Here is a 17,318-nt window from a genome sequence, read left to right on the forward strand (position 1 = left end):
ATCCCATGGTTGATTAGTGCGTTCCCAAACCAAGACTACATCATGAAGACCAAGGATCATTCCAAACAGAGGTTCTTGAAAAGCACAAATCAGGGGAAGTATATCAGAAATTCCCAAGGCTTTGAATAGCCAATCAGAGCCAGTCAGAGAGGCCAAGAGGCCTGTGGTAGCCCTGAGGAACACGTCACAAATCATGGGCGTTATGGGAGTGTGGCAAGAAGAAAGCCCTTGTTTAAAACAACTCATAAATTCTTGGCCAGTGTTGGCCCGAAGGCATGAAGGAGACTGAATCCAAGTGGAAGACGATTCTATGGTCTGATGAGACTAAAATCTAACTTTTGGCCTCAACACTAAGTGCTACAGTATATTGGTCATAAGCCTAACACTGCACATCAACCTAAGATCACCACCCCTACGGTGAAGCATGGTGGTGATGGCATCATGTTATGTGACTGCTTCTCTGCAGGGACTGGTCACATTAATGGAGCACAGTGCAGAGACGTCCTGGAGGAAAACCTGCTGCAATCTGCAACAGACCTGGGGTTTGGGAGGAGATTAATCTCCCAGCAAGACAATGACCCAAAACATACAGTACAGCTAACATCACACTAGAGTGGCTTAAAAACAGCCAATATCCTGGAATGGCCCAGTCAAAGCCCAGACTCAATCCAATTGAGAATCTGTAGCAAGACTAAAAAATGCTGTTCACCTATGGCACCAACTTGATGGAAGTTGAGCAATTTTCCAAAAAAGAATAGGCAATAATAGCTGGTTCATATGTGCTCACCATGACTTACCTAGACAGACTCAAAGCTGTAATGGCTGTGTGTTATAGAGGTGCCTGAGGGTTCTGTGTGTTATAGAGGTGCCTGAGGGTTCTGTGTGTTATAGAGGTGCCTGAGCGTTCTGTGTGTTATAGAGGTGCCTGAGCGTTCTGTGTGTTATAGAGGTGCCTGAGCGTTCTGTGTGTTATAGAGGTGCCTGAGCGTTCTGTGTGTTATAGAGGTGCCTGAGCGTTCTGTTCTATGTCCATCAAACACGTTCTAGTGACTGGATCACACTTAAAGTTCCACGGACTAGTACAGGACTTGGCAGGACAGCATTTACTTATGCAGCCCCAAAGTCCTGGAATGACATTCAGTCCAAGTTAAAGCTGGAAGTTCTTCCTTCCCTAAAGGAATTTAAATGCCTGATTTCATTTCTTTATGATACATGTTGTAACTGTTTTTAACTAAGTGCACTGTACATTGTCTTGTTGTTTTGTTGTTCTATTTTGTTGTACACTCAGCAGCTCTGCAAATGAGGTGGCCTCACCTCAGAGCTCACCTGAGTATAAATAAAGGTTTCAATCAATCTATCTATCTACTGTATCTATTTATCTAAGCATCTATCTAACCTATTCTATCTATCTATCTATCTATCTATCTATCTATCTATCTATCTAATCGATTCTATCTATCTAAGCTTCTATCTAACCTATTCTATCTATCTAATCTAATTGCACAGAGTACAATTACTGGGACAACGAAAGGCAGTTTAGAATCTAACCAGAAGTGCAAAAGAAGCAGTAAAGTGCAGTGTAATGTATATATAGTGTATAATATTACATACTAATATATATTACATTATATATATATATGAGGGAGAATATTAGAGTATATATATATATATATATATATATATATATATATATGTACTTTTCTAATAACCTAAAGCGGACCTTCATGGTGTTCCAGCTATGACACTCGCCTGGAATGGTGGGGTTGTAGCGCCATCTAGTGTACGTGAGTGGAGCTAGATGGATAAGTAACCATGAGAGTTTTTCTGTCACTCATGAATGGACGCTGTTCTTACAGCTAAAAATGATGTTGGTGTATCACCTGTGTAAGAATATTTTGGATTATATAATATTGCTGATCATGTCATTTCAATTTAGTAAAATAATTGGTCACAATACAAAGGCAACATTTTGAAATCAAGATTTTTTCCTTTTTATTGAAAAGTTGGCCTGGATTCTGTACAGCAGAGAGAGTGTGTGATACACAGGGTGAGGAAGAAGGGGAGCATAAAGGAACTCAGTTTCCCATGGTGCACTGTACCCTGAGCCGAGAATCATGTGTAAAACAGCAATTTTCTCGTTCCCTCTTTGGTGCTGTAATGAACTGCAGAGGGGAAGGAAGAGGGGACCAAAAAGGAGGAGGGTGAGGGGGTGAGGCCAAGGTCTGACCTCAGGGGGGTGTGGGGGGGGGTGAGGCCAAGGTCTGACCCCAGGGGGGCGGGGGTGTGGGGGGGGTGAAGCCAAGGTCTGACCCCAGGGGAGAAAGAGAAGAGTGGAGAGGATGGAGAGTGGCGGAGGCATGTCTGGTTATTCCAGCTGGTCCTGGTCCAGACGTCCTCCCCACCAGCAGGGGGCTCCCTATGCTACCTCACTCCCCCCCCCCCTCCCTCGCTGTTTTAGGGCCGTAGACTTCAGCCAGGGACGAGGCCGAGCCTCAGACGTCTCTCCCCCGTTCTCTCTTCCTACGCACCTCTCCCTCTCTTCCACTCTTTCTCTTTCTCTCCCGCCCCGACCCTCACTTGCTGGCCAGGGTGTAGCAGCCCTGATGGTGCCACTGCATGTCGCGGATCCTCCTCACGGACTGGAACTGGGGCCAGCGGGCGCCGTACTCGTTGAAGTGTCTGAATTCGCCCTTCTCCAGCAGGTACTGGCTCCCGCGGTAGCCGGGGTACTGGTATCCCACCCAGCTGGGGGAGGCAGAAGAGGACAGCGACACGTGAGCTCACAGAACCACTCTGAAGGCATCAACAACAGGATGTATTTCTGTTGAGCTCTGCCTGATCTAAAAGTGTTCTGTCTAGCCAGTGTGACAGCTTGGATTTTATATTTGGCAGCGATTCACTCACGTTCCACAGCTGACCATGATGCTGCCAACTCTGTCGGTGAAGCCGTAGGAGAACAGGCTGGGAACGTCGTCGTCCATGATCTCCATCTTGCGGCCCTTGAACTCTCCGACCTCGTACAGGCAGATCTTGTGCTTCTCGGGGTCCTGGGAGAGAGAGGGGGAGAGAGACGGTTATTGCGAGAGAAAATCAGAACGAGAGAGAGAGTGAGAGAGAGAGACAGAGAGAGGGTGGGGCCGGGTGGGGGCTGTAAGAGAGAGGGAGTGGAAAGCGGTACTGGGGAGATGGAGCAGAGAACAGGAGATGGGGGACAGGAGAGGAGGATAGAGGAGGAGGAGGAGGAGAGGAGATGGGAGACAGAGGAGACGGAGAAGAGAGGAGGAGAGGAGGAGAGTAGAGGGGGGACAGAGGAGACAGAGAAGAGAGGAGGAGGAGAGGAGATGGGGGACAGAGGAGACAGAGAAGAGAGGAGGAGGAGAGGAGATGGGGGACAGGGGAGACAGAGGAGAGAGGAGGAGGAGGTGAGTAGAGGGGGGACAGAGGAGAGGAGGAGAGAGGAGGAGGAGGGCTGGTCTCACCATCTTGACGGGTCTGAAGGAGAGCAGGTAGTCGTTCCTCTGGCAGTTGCTCCAGGAGTCCCAGCGGGGGTACTCTCCCTTCTCCAGGATGTACATCTCTCCACAGAAGTTCATCTGCTCGTAGCCCACGAAGCTGAGGGCCGCAGGACAGCGCATTAACACACAGTCTTCTCTCACCCCAACCCTAACCCCAACCCTGACCCTAACCCTGCTCGTAGCCCACGAAGCTGAGGGCCGCGGGACAGCGCATTAGCACACAGTCTTCTCTAACCCTCACCCGTTTACCTAATCACTTCTAACTGGTAACACTCATCCATACTGGGGGATGTGGCTCAGAAATGGTTCAGGAATAATAGCCGCCCTGCCTGGGTTGTGCAGAGATATCTATCCCTGTGCCAAATCTCTTGGCCGATACTGACGGTTCTGACCCGGGCGGGTTCACTTACGGTCCACACTCCACGCGCAGGGAGCGCACGCGGTCCATGCCCATCTCACACACGTTCATGCACTCGTTGCTGATCTCAATCATACGACCCTGGAAGTTCTCCTGGTCGAACACGAACATCTGAGGAGGAGGAGGACGAGGAGGAGTAGACGGATAAGTACAGAGTAGGTAAGACTCCTCTGGCGAGTGTGTGGCTGTGTGTGTGTGTGTTCAGTTGCCACAGAGTCCAGGGCTGAGTTTCCCAGAGGCATCGTAGCACTATGATGAACGCCGTAGCTTACGATGAACGTAGCGCTACGATGCCTCTGGGAAACTCAGCCCAGGGCTGTTGGGTTGTTAGAGATACTTGCCTTGTAGGACATTATTCCCATCTCAGACTTCTTGCTCTGGGCAGCCTTCCCGTCAGTCTGGGAGGCGGCCTTGGACTTATCTCCGCTGGACATGATGACTGGAGGAGGAGAGGAAGAGAGGGATGAACGTCTCCCGTTAGGAGGAACAGAACGCGGGGTAGTGAAAGGCGGAGATGGAAAGGTGGGAGGAGGGTGACGGTGAAGGGAGAGAAGGAGGGATGGAGGTAGAGATGAGTGAATGGAGGGAATCTTGGGGTGATGGAGAGACAAGGCATTGCTGTGACAGATTTCAGGGAAAGAGGGGAAGCTGAAAACTTGTATATGTGTGTCTGTGTAAGTACTATATCAATCTAACTGGGAAACATGACATTCAAGTTATCACAGCTACGCAAGTCTTCCTCGTGCATTCCCATCTCTACCTCCATCCTTCACCTGTGCAGGTGTGTGTGTATGTGTGTGTGTGTGTTGCTCTTACCTGTGTGTGTGTGATACTTGCGCAGTGCCTCACTCAGAGAGTGTGTGTGGCTCAGAGCGTGCGGCGCCCTCTTATACCCTGGCGTCCTGCGGGGAGGGATTAGAGCCGGAGAAGCAAACCAGCTGAGGTCAGAGACGCGGGACAATAGAACCCCCGCATCATCAGAGAGGGACAGCCAGCCAGCGGGGGGGGAAGGGAGGGGGGAGGGGCTCGATGGTGACTGCAGTGGGTGGATGGGTGACTGTAGTGGATCAATGGATGACTGAAGGGGGTCGATGGTGACTGTAGGGGGTTAATGGATGACTGTAGGGGGTCGATGGATGACTGTAGGGGGTCGATGGTGACTGTAGGGGGTCGATGGATGACTGTAGTGGGTGGATGGATGACTAGTGGGTGGATGGATGACTGTAGTGGGTGGATGGATGACTATAGGGGGTCGATGGTGACTGTAGTGGATCGATGGATGACTGTAGGGGGTCGATGGATGACTGTAGTGGGTGGATGGATGACTGTAGTGGGTCGATGGATGACTGTAGGGGGTCGATGGATGACTGTAGTGGATCGATGGATGACTGTAGTGGGTGGATGGATGACTAGGGGGTCGATGGTGACTGTAGTTAGTCGAGTGCAGCGCGGTTGGAAGCATGTGGAGTAGGACATACAGTAGCTCCAACACACAACATGAAATCTGAGAGATATTAGACCGAACAGCTAGTGTGTCAGATAAACGTGCTGGCCGGCGTGTTTAGGTATGTTTAACTGTTGCCCTGAGATTCCAATGCAATATCAGTTAGATTATCTGTGTTCATACAGGGATAACTGATCTCAGAGCAGCAGAGGATGACTGGGTGCATTTGAATCTGGTTACCACTAGTTTTCAGTCCCTGTCTTATTCTGAATATCATTTATCCTTGAAACAAACCCATATTTGTTCTCAAAACATCCTCTGAACAGACATGGAAGACATTGATTTAGGGATCATTAGCCTGTATGCTGTGTGTGGTCAGTTTGAGGTAAATTAGTTTGAAGAGGTGTAAGATACAGTTGAATGACTTTATGCATCTGTCCTTTAAACAAGATGATTGTAACCACGTAGATAATAAATATAAAATAATTATGACAATAATGACCAATTATATTTTTTCTTATAATACAGCAACTGTCGATGACGTTTAGAGTTTCATGTTTAAGCCTTTTTTAAATTTTTGTTTTGCTAGTTTTTTGGGGTGTGTGACTGGGAGGGGGTGGTTCAGGTGCAATGTTTGTGCGCGTGCTTGGTGACATGGCAATAGGCTATTATTGCTAATAATAATGATTTTCTCATTTTGTTGTTGTTCTCAAAATCTACCTCTACATTGGTATAGAAATAGGGCTCTGTGCTCAGTTGGGGCCTGTGTGTGCGCACCGTTAATCCCCACATTCTCCGTCTCTATCCTGCTCTTTGTGCGTGGCCTCACGCTGGACTGCTGACCGGCGCATAGCACACCAGCCCACCATTGTCACCAGAACAGCTCGCTGCGCGCAGAGAAGACCGGGCGCCTATAGGAAGTGCTGAGCTGGCTGGTCCAGCAGGCTATGGAACGACCAGAAACGCCAGGAACGCGCGTGGGGGCCAGTGTTCTGAAGGCGAAGGGTATAGGGCGCGCGCACCATGGACCTGCTCTGTGGACGCGCCTCAGTAAGCGCGCTCCTCGTCCGACCGCTATAAAACTGAAGCGCCAGTTTCGGTCAAAGCTCTACGCGAGACCCGTTAGGCGCGTGCCACTCCCGAGCTCATCGAATAACTGTCTAGGTAAGGTAAGGCGCCAACTCCGTATAACGCATTTTGCAGAGAGGGACAGTCAGTCAGATACAACAGGCTTATTCATGGAGCTCTACACATAAAATTAAAACTCACCAAAAAAGCACTAACCATCGTATTAACACGTTTACTTCACACCACACGTGGTAGCCTACTTATTTCAGAGAGTGGTCATCTTTCTCCATATTCATTGAAGCTTTTGCCTATTTGTGTTGCCATAAGTCCAGGCTATGTGCTTTTCATAAATTTTAGACCAATATACTCAAACATATTTTGTTGTGAGGGCTATATTTTTGGATATAAAGCAAATTGGATCATATGCGACTTGGATTAAATTCTAATTATTTGCCTCTGTTTTGGCATTGTTGTGAGTGAATAAGTGCCCTCATAAAGATAAAAGCTTCATAAAAGGCATGTAAACTCATACAAATCAGTGATATTAGTGAGTAAAATGTAATACAACAACAGAATACAGGAGAATAGTGCTCAGTGTGGAGTGGAAGTCAACCTGTTGGTGTCTGACAGACCTCTCTCTCCATCCCAGGAGCAAAGATGTACAGATCCACAAGATCCGCCATGATGCAACCCCTGGTCAACTCGGGAATGGGCATGGCTCCTTTCTTCAAGGTAACACACGATGCTACGCACAAACGAGCGCTTTCAAAGTTATAGATGAACGTGGACACCCTCTTACATGTCCTCCCTCCCCCTCTTTCTCTCTCTTCTTCTGTGATTCCTCTTCTCTGCCCGTCTCTCTGCCGGTCTCTCTGCTTGTCTCTCTGCTCGTCTCTCTGCAGGTGACCGTGTTCGAGCAGGAGCACTTCCAGGGAAAGTGCCAGGAGTTCACCAGCGAGTGCTGCAACATCCACGAGTGTGGCTTTGACTACGTCCGCTCTATCAGAGTGGAGAGTGGAGCGTAAGTAGTGTGTGTGTGTGTGTGTGTAGAGGTAAAGATGTTGTCGTGTGAAGGGTGTTTGTGAATAATGAGTTTAGGCCATATGCAGACTGTGAGTGAATGTCGATAGAAACACTGCCCGTTTTGGGTTTGTGCAGTGGTTCAACATAATCAGATTCTCTATATCTCTACGTGTGTGTGTGTGTGTAGCTGGGTGGGCTTCGAGCACCATGACTTCCAGGGCCAGCAGCTGATCCTGGAGAGGGGCGAGTACCCCCACTGGGACTCCTACAGCGGCTCCCTGGCCTATCACGTGGAGCGCCTCATGTCCTTCCGCCCAATCTACTGCGCCGTGAGTACCTGCCACGCTCTGAGAGCCTGGGAGAGAGAGGGAGAGAGAGAGAGGGAGAGAGGGAGAGAGAGAGATGGAGAGAGAGGGAGAGAGAGAGATGGATAGAGAGAGAGAGAGAGATGGATAGAGAGAGAGAGGGAGAGAGAGAGATGGATAGAGAGAGGGAGAGAGAGAGAGATGGATAGAGCGAGAGAGAGAGGGAGAGATGGATAGAGATAGGGGGAGTAGGAACAGAGAGTAAAAGAGTGAGAGAAAGAAAGAGAGAGAGAGGTGGGGAAGGGGTGATGGAAAGAGATAATGAAGTGTTCAGCTTGTGTGCAGTTTTGTATATTCACTGTGGAGATGGTGGACCCACACGCAGTACGTCATACACGCAGAACCCTTTCCCTGTGTGTTCCACACGCAGTACATCATACACGCAGAACCCTTTCCCTGTGTGTTCCACACGCAGTACATCATACACGCAGAACCCTTTCCCTGTGTTCCACACGCAGTACGTCACACATGCAGAACCCTTTCCCTGTGTGTTCCACACGCAGTACATCATATACGCAGAACCCTTTCCCTGTGTTCCACACGCAGTATGTCATACACACAGAACCCTTTCCCTGTGTTCCACACGCAGTACGTCACACATGCAGAACCCTTTCCCTGTGTGTTCCACACGCGGTACATCATACACGCAGAACCCTTTCCCTGTGTGTTTCAGTCCCACCATAGCAGTCGGATGACCATCTTCGAGAAGGAGAACTTCATGGGCCGCAGCACCGAGCTGTGTGACGACTACCCCTCCCTGCAGGCCATGGGCTGGGGCATGCCTGAAGTGGGCTCCATGCACGTGCAGTGTGGCGCGTGAGTCTCACACACACACACACACACACACACACACACACACACACACACACACACTCACTCACACGCACATACTATGTAGAGCACGGTTACATATGTGTAATCTTTAACACTCTTATGAACACACATACCATACCATATGCCTACCATAATGTACCGACATGTGAAGCCGAGTTCACACACACACACACACACACACACACACACACACACACTCAGAGATCACCGTCTCCTCCTCTTCAACTCCAGTGTTTGGTTGTTAATTTGAAATACCAACTCCAACTGACACTCAACAGAGCCGAATAAATCAAAGTCCAACCACCTCAAATCAGCGCTCACACAGAGCTCTCTCAAAACACAGCACAGCCTCAGAATCACAATAACTCACAAACTACCCCTCCCCTCTCTCCCCCTGCAGCTTCGTGTGCTACCAGTACCCCGGCTACAGGGGGCAGCAGTACATCATGGAGTGTGAGAGGCACAGCGGAGACTACCAGCACTGGAGGAACTGGGGCTCCCACTGCCAGACCCCCCAGATCCAGTCCATCCGCCGTGTCCAGCACTGAGAGGGGGCCGGGCTGAGAGCCCCCCCCCGCCCACGGACAGCAACCCCAGCCCCGACACCCTTAGTCCAACCCTCTCCCTCCCCAGACCTGACACCCCCCACACCCTTAGTCCAACCCTCCCCCTCCCCAGACCTGACACCCCCCACACCCTTAGTCCAACCCTCCCCCTCCCCAGACCTGACACCCCCCACTCCCCTAGTCCCACCCTCCCCCTCCCCAGACCTGACACCATAAAGCACCACTGACCCACACAGCGGTACGATAAGAGACAATATCGCACTGTAGAAGCACACACACACACACACACACACACACACACGACACATAGGGATGTACTGATACTGGCAAGTGTCTTTTTATCCGGTTAGAGCAACCACACACAGATACACACACCCGTGCCGTTCTACCTGGGCACTGGCCCCTGGATAGACTGGACAGAGGATAGCCACGCACCCTAAAGTGTTTGAATCGGTCAGTGCATTCAGACGACTGTCTCAACATGGCGGCCGCTCTCCCGGGCTCGGCACGGCGCAAGGAAGATGCACTCTGTGGCGCCACTCAGATGTGTTGTATGTGTGTGTGTAGGAGGTTGAACCGAAGGTTAACTAATAAACTCATGGTCACTTCACTGGCGCTGCCTGCTTTTGTCATTCAAGTGAGATATATTGTGTGTGTGTGCGCGTGCGTGCATGTGTGAGTGTGCATGCTTGTGTAAAAAAGTGTTTAATAGCATGACATTGGAGATTAATTGGAAATTAAAGGTATAATATGTAGTATGTGGATTATTTCCCCCATCTAGTGTCTAAAATAAGAACTGCAACAACACAACGTATTGGTTGCCAAAATGCCAGAGAATGCACTGTTTCAGTCATACTGTGATAAGATCTTCACTCTGAGAGGAACATAACGTTACACTAATCAGTAATCACAATCAAGTATTTCAGAGTGCCATGTAATAAGTTACGTTAGATGCTGTAGTGTGGAGATAACGTTAGGTCTGGCTATGCAGATTCCAAGAAAGATAACGATAGCTAGTTAGCCATCTTACCGGTCTAGTAGAAAAGTAGCCATGTCACCATGCAACTTTATCCCATGAAACTCCATAAACTCTGTCCAACGAGAAAAGGCTGGCCCGATATCTATCCGACTTTTGCTCCTTCTTCGGTCACTGAGCTTTTGAGATTCGTATCGCACGGTTCGCCGGGGCTCAGGCGGAGAAGCAGGACAACAAAACTCGACCATTTTACCAAACGTTTAGCCGAAAAGAGTGAGCAGAAGTGGACGGAAAAGCTGTCGTTTTATAGTCGCACACACACTTGATGCTAACCAACATCTATAATGCTGCTAATTCATGGAAGTATAACGTTAGCTGGCTACTGCTAATCTCACAGTGGTGAAGCTAGAATAGTACCTGGCAACCCAGCGCGCAGTACCAACGCTGTAATACTATTGGCTGGTATGATATCAACAGTGTCATTGTCGGGCTGTCAAAATTTCATAATGTAATAATTTCAGACAAAATATAATTTTTTTATGGAAAAGCAATACTTTTACTCTGCAGCCTTCGCAAAGCCCTATGGATGTATTATTTTTGAAAAAATGTTTATTTTAATACACATATAACATATTATACCTTTAAGAGTTGACTTGATGGAAACAAGATCAGTCTAAATAAGCCACAACCTTCATTGACACTAACAGAGTCACACAAACACGCAAAGATGAGAATAAAATATATTTTTTGTCTTATTCAAACCATTTAAACAGAACACAGTGGAGAACAATTAACAAGTCCTGGCGATAACGACAAGAACGATGACAAACATATTCCAGAACATTTTGTGGGAAGAGGTGTAAGTATGAGGACGAGCGCTAACGTTAAAACAAAAGCATCCCTCGCTGTAAATGTTGCTATGGCATGATGTTGAACAAAGAGAACAAAGGACTGGGTAAAATATACCAAATAAAACTATCCCACATACTGACAGGAAGTGCCAGTTGTCTGTGAAGTGCTGTGAAGTAGGGCAGCAGAATGAGGTTGAAGGTACAACAACATCCCGAACATTCAGTTGGACCTGAAAACTGACAGTTGGTAGGTCAACCAAACCTGGTTGGTTACGGCTTCATCTTTGAGCATCCACTCAACCCCACCCACACCCCACTGTAAACACTCAGTCTTCATACGGAGGAAGAGTCCATACTCCACATCTATCTCCAATCCATGGCGGGTCTAGTCTGAGTGTGTGAGGCTCAGGGTGCCAGCGGGGTACAGGTGCTGGTCAGCCATTTTGTCAAGGAGACCAATGCCTATGAAGGAACAGAAAGAGAAACAATTTAGACGTGGGACTCAGCTCTGTCTTTTGCTGAGACTGTGTGTGTGTGTGTGTGCGCACCTCACCTCAGTCATAGCAGTGGGCCAACAGAAGGCACATAATTAAGACTCTCCTCCAGCGACACCACTGACAAGTGTAAAAAAAGAGGGGCTGAAACTGCCCAACACGTCCACTTCCTCCTCTTCCTCATCACAGCTTCCTGTTGACCCCTCGGTGACCTCTTGCGCAGGATGCGGGAAGGGAGGCTTCGTTATCCCAGAATGCCGCTCTCCAATGCAGCTTTTCTGACAGTCTCCCTCCCCTACCACACTTTCCTTCTCATCAGAGTCCACCGTTACCACGTCGATGTCCTCCTCCCTGCTGGTCCGTCCGTTCACCCCCTCCTCCCTCCTCTCTTCCATCTGCTCCGTCTCTCGGGGGCTGAGCTTGGTCCATTTCCTGTCCTCCCCTCCTCCTCCTCCTGCCCTGCCTTGCTCTCCTCCCCTCCTCCTCTCTCCATCTGCTCGTCTGCCCACGGAGTGCCGGACCACTCGGATCCTCTTGAACTCGCCCGCTGTGGTAACCTGGATGACTTCTACGTCCTTATCCACCTCCAGGGTGATGACCCCTCCCTTCCCGGGCCCCGCCCTGTCCCAAGAGTGGGACTGACGCCTCCGGGCTGGGATGTGTAGTTCTGAGCTGGCGGGCTTCCTTCTCGGGGTCTCACTGATTACCCCCCCTTCTCGGTTACCCGCCTTCGCCCAGCGCCGGTCTCCGTCTCCAGCTGCTCTGTGTTCAGCACCGAGGCGGTCTCCGTCTCCAGCTGCTCTGTGTTCAGCACCGAGGCGGTCTCCGTCTCCAGCTGCTCTGTGTTCAGCACCGAGGCGGTCTCTGTCTTCAGCTGCTCTGTGTTCAGCACCGAGGCGCTCCCTGTCTCCAGCTGCTCTGTGTTTAGCACCGAGGCGCTCTCTGTTTCCAGCTGCTCTGTGTTCAGCACCGAGGCGGTCTCCGTCTCCAGCTGCTCTGCGTTCAGCACCGAGGCGCTCTCTGTTTCCAGCTGCTCTGTGTTCAGCACCGAGGCGCTCTCTGTTTCCAGCTGCTCTGTGTTCAGCACCGAGGCGCTCTCTACCGGGCTGCTGGCGGGTCGGGACGGACGGCCGGGCGGGGCTGGGATGGGATTTGGTATTTGCCGGGCTTGGGATTTGTAGTTCTAAGCCGGGAGAAGCCCGAGGCCGTGGGAGGACCGGGAGCGTCTGGCCCGGCTCTGGAGCGGCCCTCTTCGCCCGCCTCCCCTCCCCCCTCCTCTTGGGCCCGCCCGTCTCAGACTCCACATCCGTCATCCTCCCCTCTCTTTTCCTCCGCCCGCCGTTCAACACCGTCTCCTCCCCTCCTCCGCTCTGATCCGGGGGATTCCGGATCTCACGCTGTCTGAAGAACTTCCTGCACGGCACGCCTCTCTCCGTCCGGCCCAGCGTCTGGGCCCTGACTGCCTGCACGTCCTCCTCGCTCCGCTCGATTGGCTGGATCGTCTGAACTCTGACCTTCTCAGGTGGACTGGCTGGTCGGCTGGCTGGGAGTGGGCCTTTCCCTGGGGCGGACTCGCACGCTTGAACCGCCCCAGGCTGAGAGAGAGAAAGAGAGGGACTTTATTAAACGCTTCTTTTAACTACATAGAAACTCATCAACTGTTATCATCACATGGACTGTACAGATGTTTGTGAGCAAAGAAAAAAAAAAGTCTGTGTGTGGAAAAACTAAAAACGTATTAATAAGGTGACCTATCCCTCTAACAGCAGAGAGAGAGAGAAGACGAGTCTCACCTGACTAAGCTGGACACGCCGCTTCCTGATTGGCTGCTGGGAGGCTCTCATCCCCTCCCTGGCCATTCTTCTGGTCACCCTCCTCCCTTCTCCCACCTCTCTCTCTGGCCTGCGGCAGAGCGCTGTACCAGTAGGGGGCGTCCTGGATGCGCTACAGGAGCGGGAGCTTTCAGCAGATGCCGTGTGTGTCTTAGCAGAGTGTGTGTTAGCCGTGTGTGTGTTAGCAGAGTGTGTGTTAGCAGAGTGTGTGTTAGCCGTGTGTGTGTTAGCAGAGTGTGTGTTAGCAGAGTGTGTGTTAGCCGTGTGTGTGTTAGCAGTGTGTGTGTTAGCAGAGTGTGTGTTAGCCGTGTGTGTGTTAGCAGAGTATGTGTTAGCCGTGTGTGTGTTAGCAGAGTGTGTGTTAGCCGTGTTTGTGTTAGCAGAGTGTGTGTTAGCCGTGTTTGTATTAGCAGAGTGTGTGTTAGCCGTGTTTGTGTTAGCAGAGTGCGTGTTAGCCGTGTTTGTGTTAGCAGAGTGCGTGTTAGCCGTGTGTGTGTTAGCAGAGTGTGTGTTAGCCGTGTGCGTGTTAGCAGAGTGTGTGTTAGCCGTGTGCGTGTTAGCCGTGTGTGTATTAGCAGAGTGTGTGTTAGCCGTGTGTGTGTTAGCAGAGTGTGTGTTAGCCGTGTGTGTGTTAGCAGAGTGTGTGTTAGCCGCGTTTGTGTTAGCAGAGTGTGTGTTAGCCGTGTGTGTGTTAGCAGAGTGTGTGTCAGCCGTGTTTGTGTTAGCAGAGTGTGTGTTAGCCGTGTTTGTGTTAGCAGAGTGTGTGTTAGCCGTGTTTGTGTTAGCAGAGTGTGTGGTAGCCGTGTTTGTGTTAGCAGAGTGTGTGTTAGCCGTGTGTGTGTTAGCAGAGTGTGTGTCAGCCGTGTTTGTGTTAGCAGAGTGTGTGTTAGCCGTGTTTGTGTTAGCAGAGTGTGTGTTAGCCGTGTTTGTGTTAGCCGTGTTTGTGTTAGCCGTGTGTGTGTTAGCCGGGTGTGTGTTAGCCGTGTGTGCGTTAGCCGAGTGTGTGTTAGCAGAGTGTGTGTTAGCAGAGTGTGTGTTAGCCGAGTGTGTGTTAGCCGTGTGTGTGTTAGCCGTGTGTGTGCTGGAAGAGTGCGTGCTGGCGGTATCTTCGCTGGGCTGCTGGGCCGGGCTGGTCGGAGCCTGTGCTCCGCCGTAGTTCCTGATGGCGGTGTAGGACTGTGAAAAGCAGGCGGCGCCGCCGTCCTCCCTCTCCCCCGGCGCCGCACCGACAAAGCGCTGCTCGAAAGACTGCAGGAAGTGCTCCAGGATGTTGCTGAGCTCGCCCTCCGTCTGCTGCTCCGGAACTGCCACGTCGAGCCCGGACCAGCCGGCCCCAGGGCGCGCGGCGAAGGGAGCTGTCGCCACGGTCGCGCCGATGTCGCTCACACAGGCCTGCCGCCCAGGGGAAGAGGCGGCGCATCTCTTGGAACTTCCCTCGGAGGGGAGGTCCCCGTAGCCTCGGGGAGGAGGGGCTCTGGCGGCGTCGCTCGGGAGGATGTCAAGGCCCATCATGATGTCCTCCAGCAGGCGGTCAAAGTGCTCAGGAGAGGCGTCCTGGTGAGGAGGGGGCGGAAGGGGGGCGGTGTGGAGCAGGGCTGGGGCAGGCGCCAGGTAGGGGGCAGGAGGACCAAGGGCAAGGCTGGGGGAAGGGGAGGGGTCTGGGGGCAGACGGGCAGAGCCCGGGGAGTGGGACTGAGGGTCAAAGGTCAGAGCCCTGAACAGCTGCCTGGGGAGGGCGGGGAAGGGGAGGAGCCTGGCTCTGGGACTCTGTTTTTTTATTATCGGGAAGCCTTCCTGAAATAGAGAGATTCAGTTCCTTATTCAACACTAGTGGCTACAGTGAGACTAGACTATTTGTTACTGATTAGTAGGGATGCACAATAAATATCGGACAGATAATTCCTGATATCGGCCCGATAATTATGACGCCATACAGATAAGTCCGATAACGTTAAGAATAGCTCCGATAAAAATAAAAAAATAAAATTATATATTTTTATTTATTTATTAGAAAAACGGATAAAAAATGCGGATAACTTCCTGCAATTGAACGCCTCCAAGACTGAAGTGCTGGTCATTGCGAATAACAAGACTGCCGCTACAGTGGTAAACCACATGGGGTCCCTCAAGGGAAATGTTAGGACTGCACTTGGACAAACATGTCAAATCCCTAACGCGTTCCTGTTTTTTCCACCTCAATTAGAAATGTCTGTCCATGCATTTATTTCATCACGACTTGACTACTGTAATTCAGTTTACCTACCTCAACAAATCCTCTGTGGGACAACTTCAGCTAGTCCAAAATGCCGCTGCAAGACTAGTCACTAGGTCAAAGACGACATGCCACATCACCCCCATCCTGGCCTCCCTGCACTGCCTCCCAGTTCAAAGTCCTGGTGTTCACCCACAGAGCTCTTCACGGATGGACCCCGGCCTACATCTCAGAACTTTTACATCCCCACTCTGAGTCGGTCGCTGAGGTCATCCGACCAGGGTCTCCTGGCGGTGCCCCGGACCAGACTAAAAACCCAGGGTGACAGAGCATTTGAGGTGGTGGCGCCAAGACTCTGGAACGCTCTTCCCCAGGTCCTGAGAGAGCCATCCACTGAACTCATGTTCAAAAAACTCCAAAAGACATACATGTTCAGGCAGGCCTTCGGACATCTATAACGCCTTGCTGCTCGCAATGTTGTTTTTTCTGTTCTGTGTCGTTTAAATTTTGTCTCGTGCTGTATTGCCTTTGATTTTAATGTATTACAGTAAAGCACTCTGTGCATCCGTGCTGTGAAGAGCGCTTTATAAATAAAGCTTACTTACTGAACATAACCACCAGCTGGATTCGAACTCAAGACCCTGAGCACTCAAGCGCATTATGCTAACCGCTCCACTACTGGGTCCAATTTCGTAAATCAGCCTGACCCCTGTGTCCAAGTCTGGCCTCTGTGTTGATGTGGATGGTGCTTGTGTACACTAGCTTGCTGATATTCTAGCTGTAACGCTAGCTAACGCTAACTCTGGCTAGCTAACGCTAACGCTATTGCTGGCTAGATAACGCTAACGCTAATGCTAGCTAGCTAACGCTAATGCTAACACTAGCTAGCTAACGCTAATGCTAACACTAGCTAGCTAACGCTAATGCTAACACTAATCGGTCCCACCCCTACATATTCCAGAGGGAAACAAAAAAAACAGTTTCACCCAGGGGGCAGAAAAGTGAGCAGTAAAAATCCTTCCCTGACCTCTCTCAACGAGACGATCAAGCAAGCTCCTCGGAAATGTTTGTCTATTGGCTAAGAACATTTACAGAGCAATAAACATGGGCTAAATACTTCATAAGAGAGAGATGACTAATAGAAGAGTGCACAAATAGTTACAGAGAAGTTGTCTACATGGTCGGCCATTATGTGTTACCTATCCCTGTAGTCCCTAATATGATATTTAAGTGAATCACATAAAGCACAGTAAGCACTTAGCGGAGTTTAGCAGCTCTCGGATTCATGTTAGTCTATTTAGCCCTAGAGTACATTTTCATTTTGAATTAAATACAGCTTACTTGTGCAGTAATTGGATAGGACAGCCCAACGTTAACAAGCTCACAGCTGAGGATTGAGTCTCTTACCTGGGAGAGCTGTGGAACAGGGTTCTGCTGCTGCCTCCTCCCCTTGGCCGTCCTCTTCGCCGCACTTTGCGGAGCTGCGCCCCTCTCCTGCCCGACGCTGACGGTTTCCCGCCTGGCTGGCCGCCTGCGTCTCTTCGGGCAGAGCTTCCGGCTCTTCAGGCAGAGCTTCCTGCCCGCTGCCCCGCCCCCCTGGCCCGTCCGCGAGGCCCGGAGCCCCCAGCTCGTCAGCCGCTCCCTCTGGGACAACTCCACCGCCGCCGCCCTCTCCCCTCTGGGCCTCCTGGCTCTCTTCTCTCCCCTGCCCCTCTGGGCT

At 50.7% G+C, this 17,318-nt stretch overlaps 2 protein-coding genes across 2 annotated transcripts; one reads left to right on the forward strand and one right to left on the reverse strand.

The window, feature by feature from the left end:
* Positions 1 to 2,573: 2,573 nt before the first annotated feature.
* On the reverse strand, positions 2,574 to 4,367 carry LOC311317714 (beta-crystallin B1-like; the record flags this gene model as incomplete). Its single annotated transcript, XM_084448801.1, has 5 exons — positions 2,574 to 2,745; positions 2,905 to 3,047; positions 3,480 to 3,612; positions 3,926 to 4,044; positions 4,275 to 4,367. 5 exons carry the CDS (start codon positions 4,365 to 4,367, stop codon positions 2,574 to 2,576), a joined length of 660 nt encoding a protein of 219 aa, XP_084304927.1.
* A 2,735-nt stretch (positions 4,368 to 7,102) lies between these two features.
* On the forward strand, positions 7,103 to 9,215 carry LOC311317730 (beta-crystallin A1-2-like; the record flags this gene model as incomplete). Its single annotated transcript, XM_084448826.1, has 5 exons — positions 7,103 to 7,177; positions 7,348 to 7,466; positions 7,656 to 7,797; positions 8,507 to 8,649; positions 9,068 to 9,215. 5 exons carry the CDS (start codon positions 7,103 to 7,105, stop codon positions 9,213 to 9,215), a joined length of 627 nt encoding a protein of 208 aa, XP_084304952.1.
* Positions 9,216 to 17,318: the final 8,103 nt, after the last annotated feature.

The sequence above is a fragment of the Borostomias antarcticus genome (assembly GCF_949987555.1).
Source record: "Borostomias antarcticus genome assembly, chromosome: 14".
NCBI lineage: Eukaryota > Metazoa > Chordata > Actinopteri > Stomiiformes > Stomiidae > Borostomias > Borostomias antarcticus.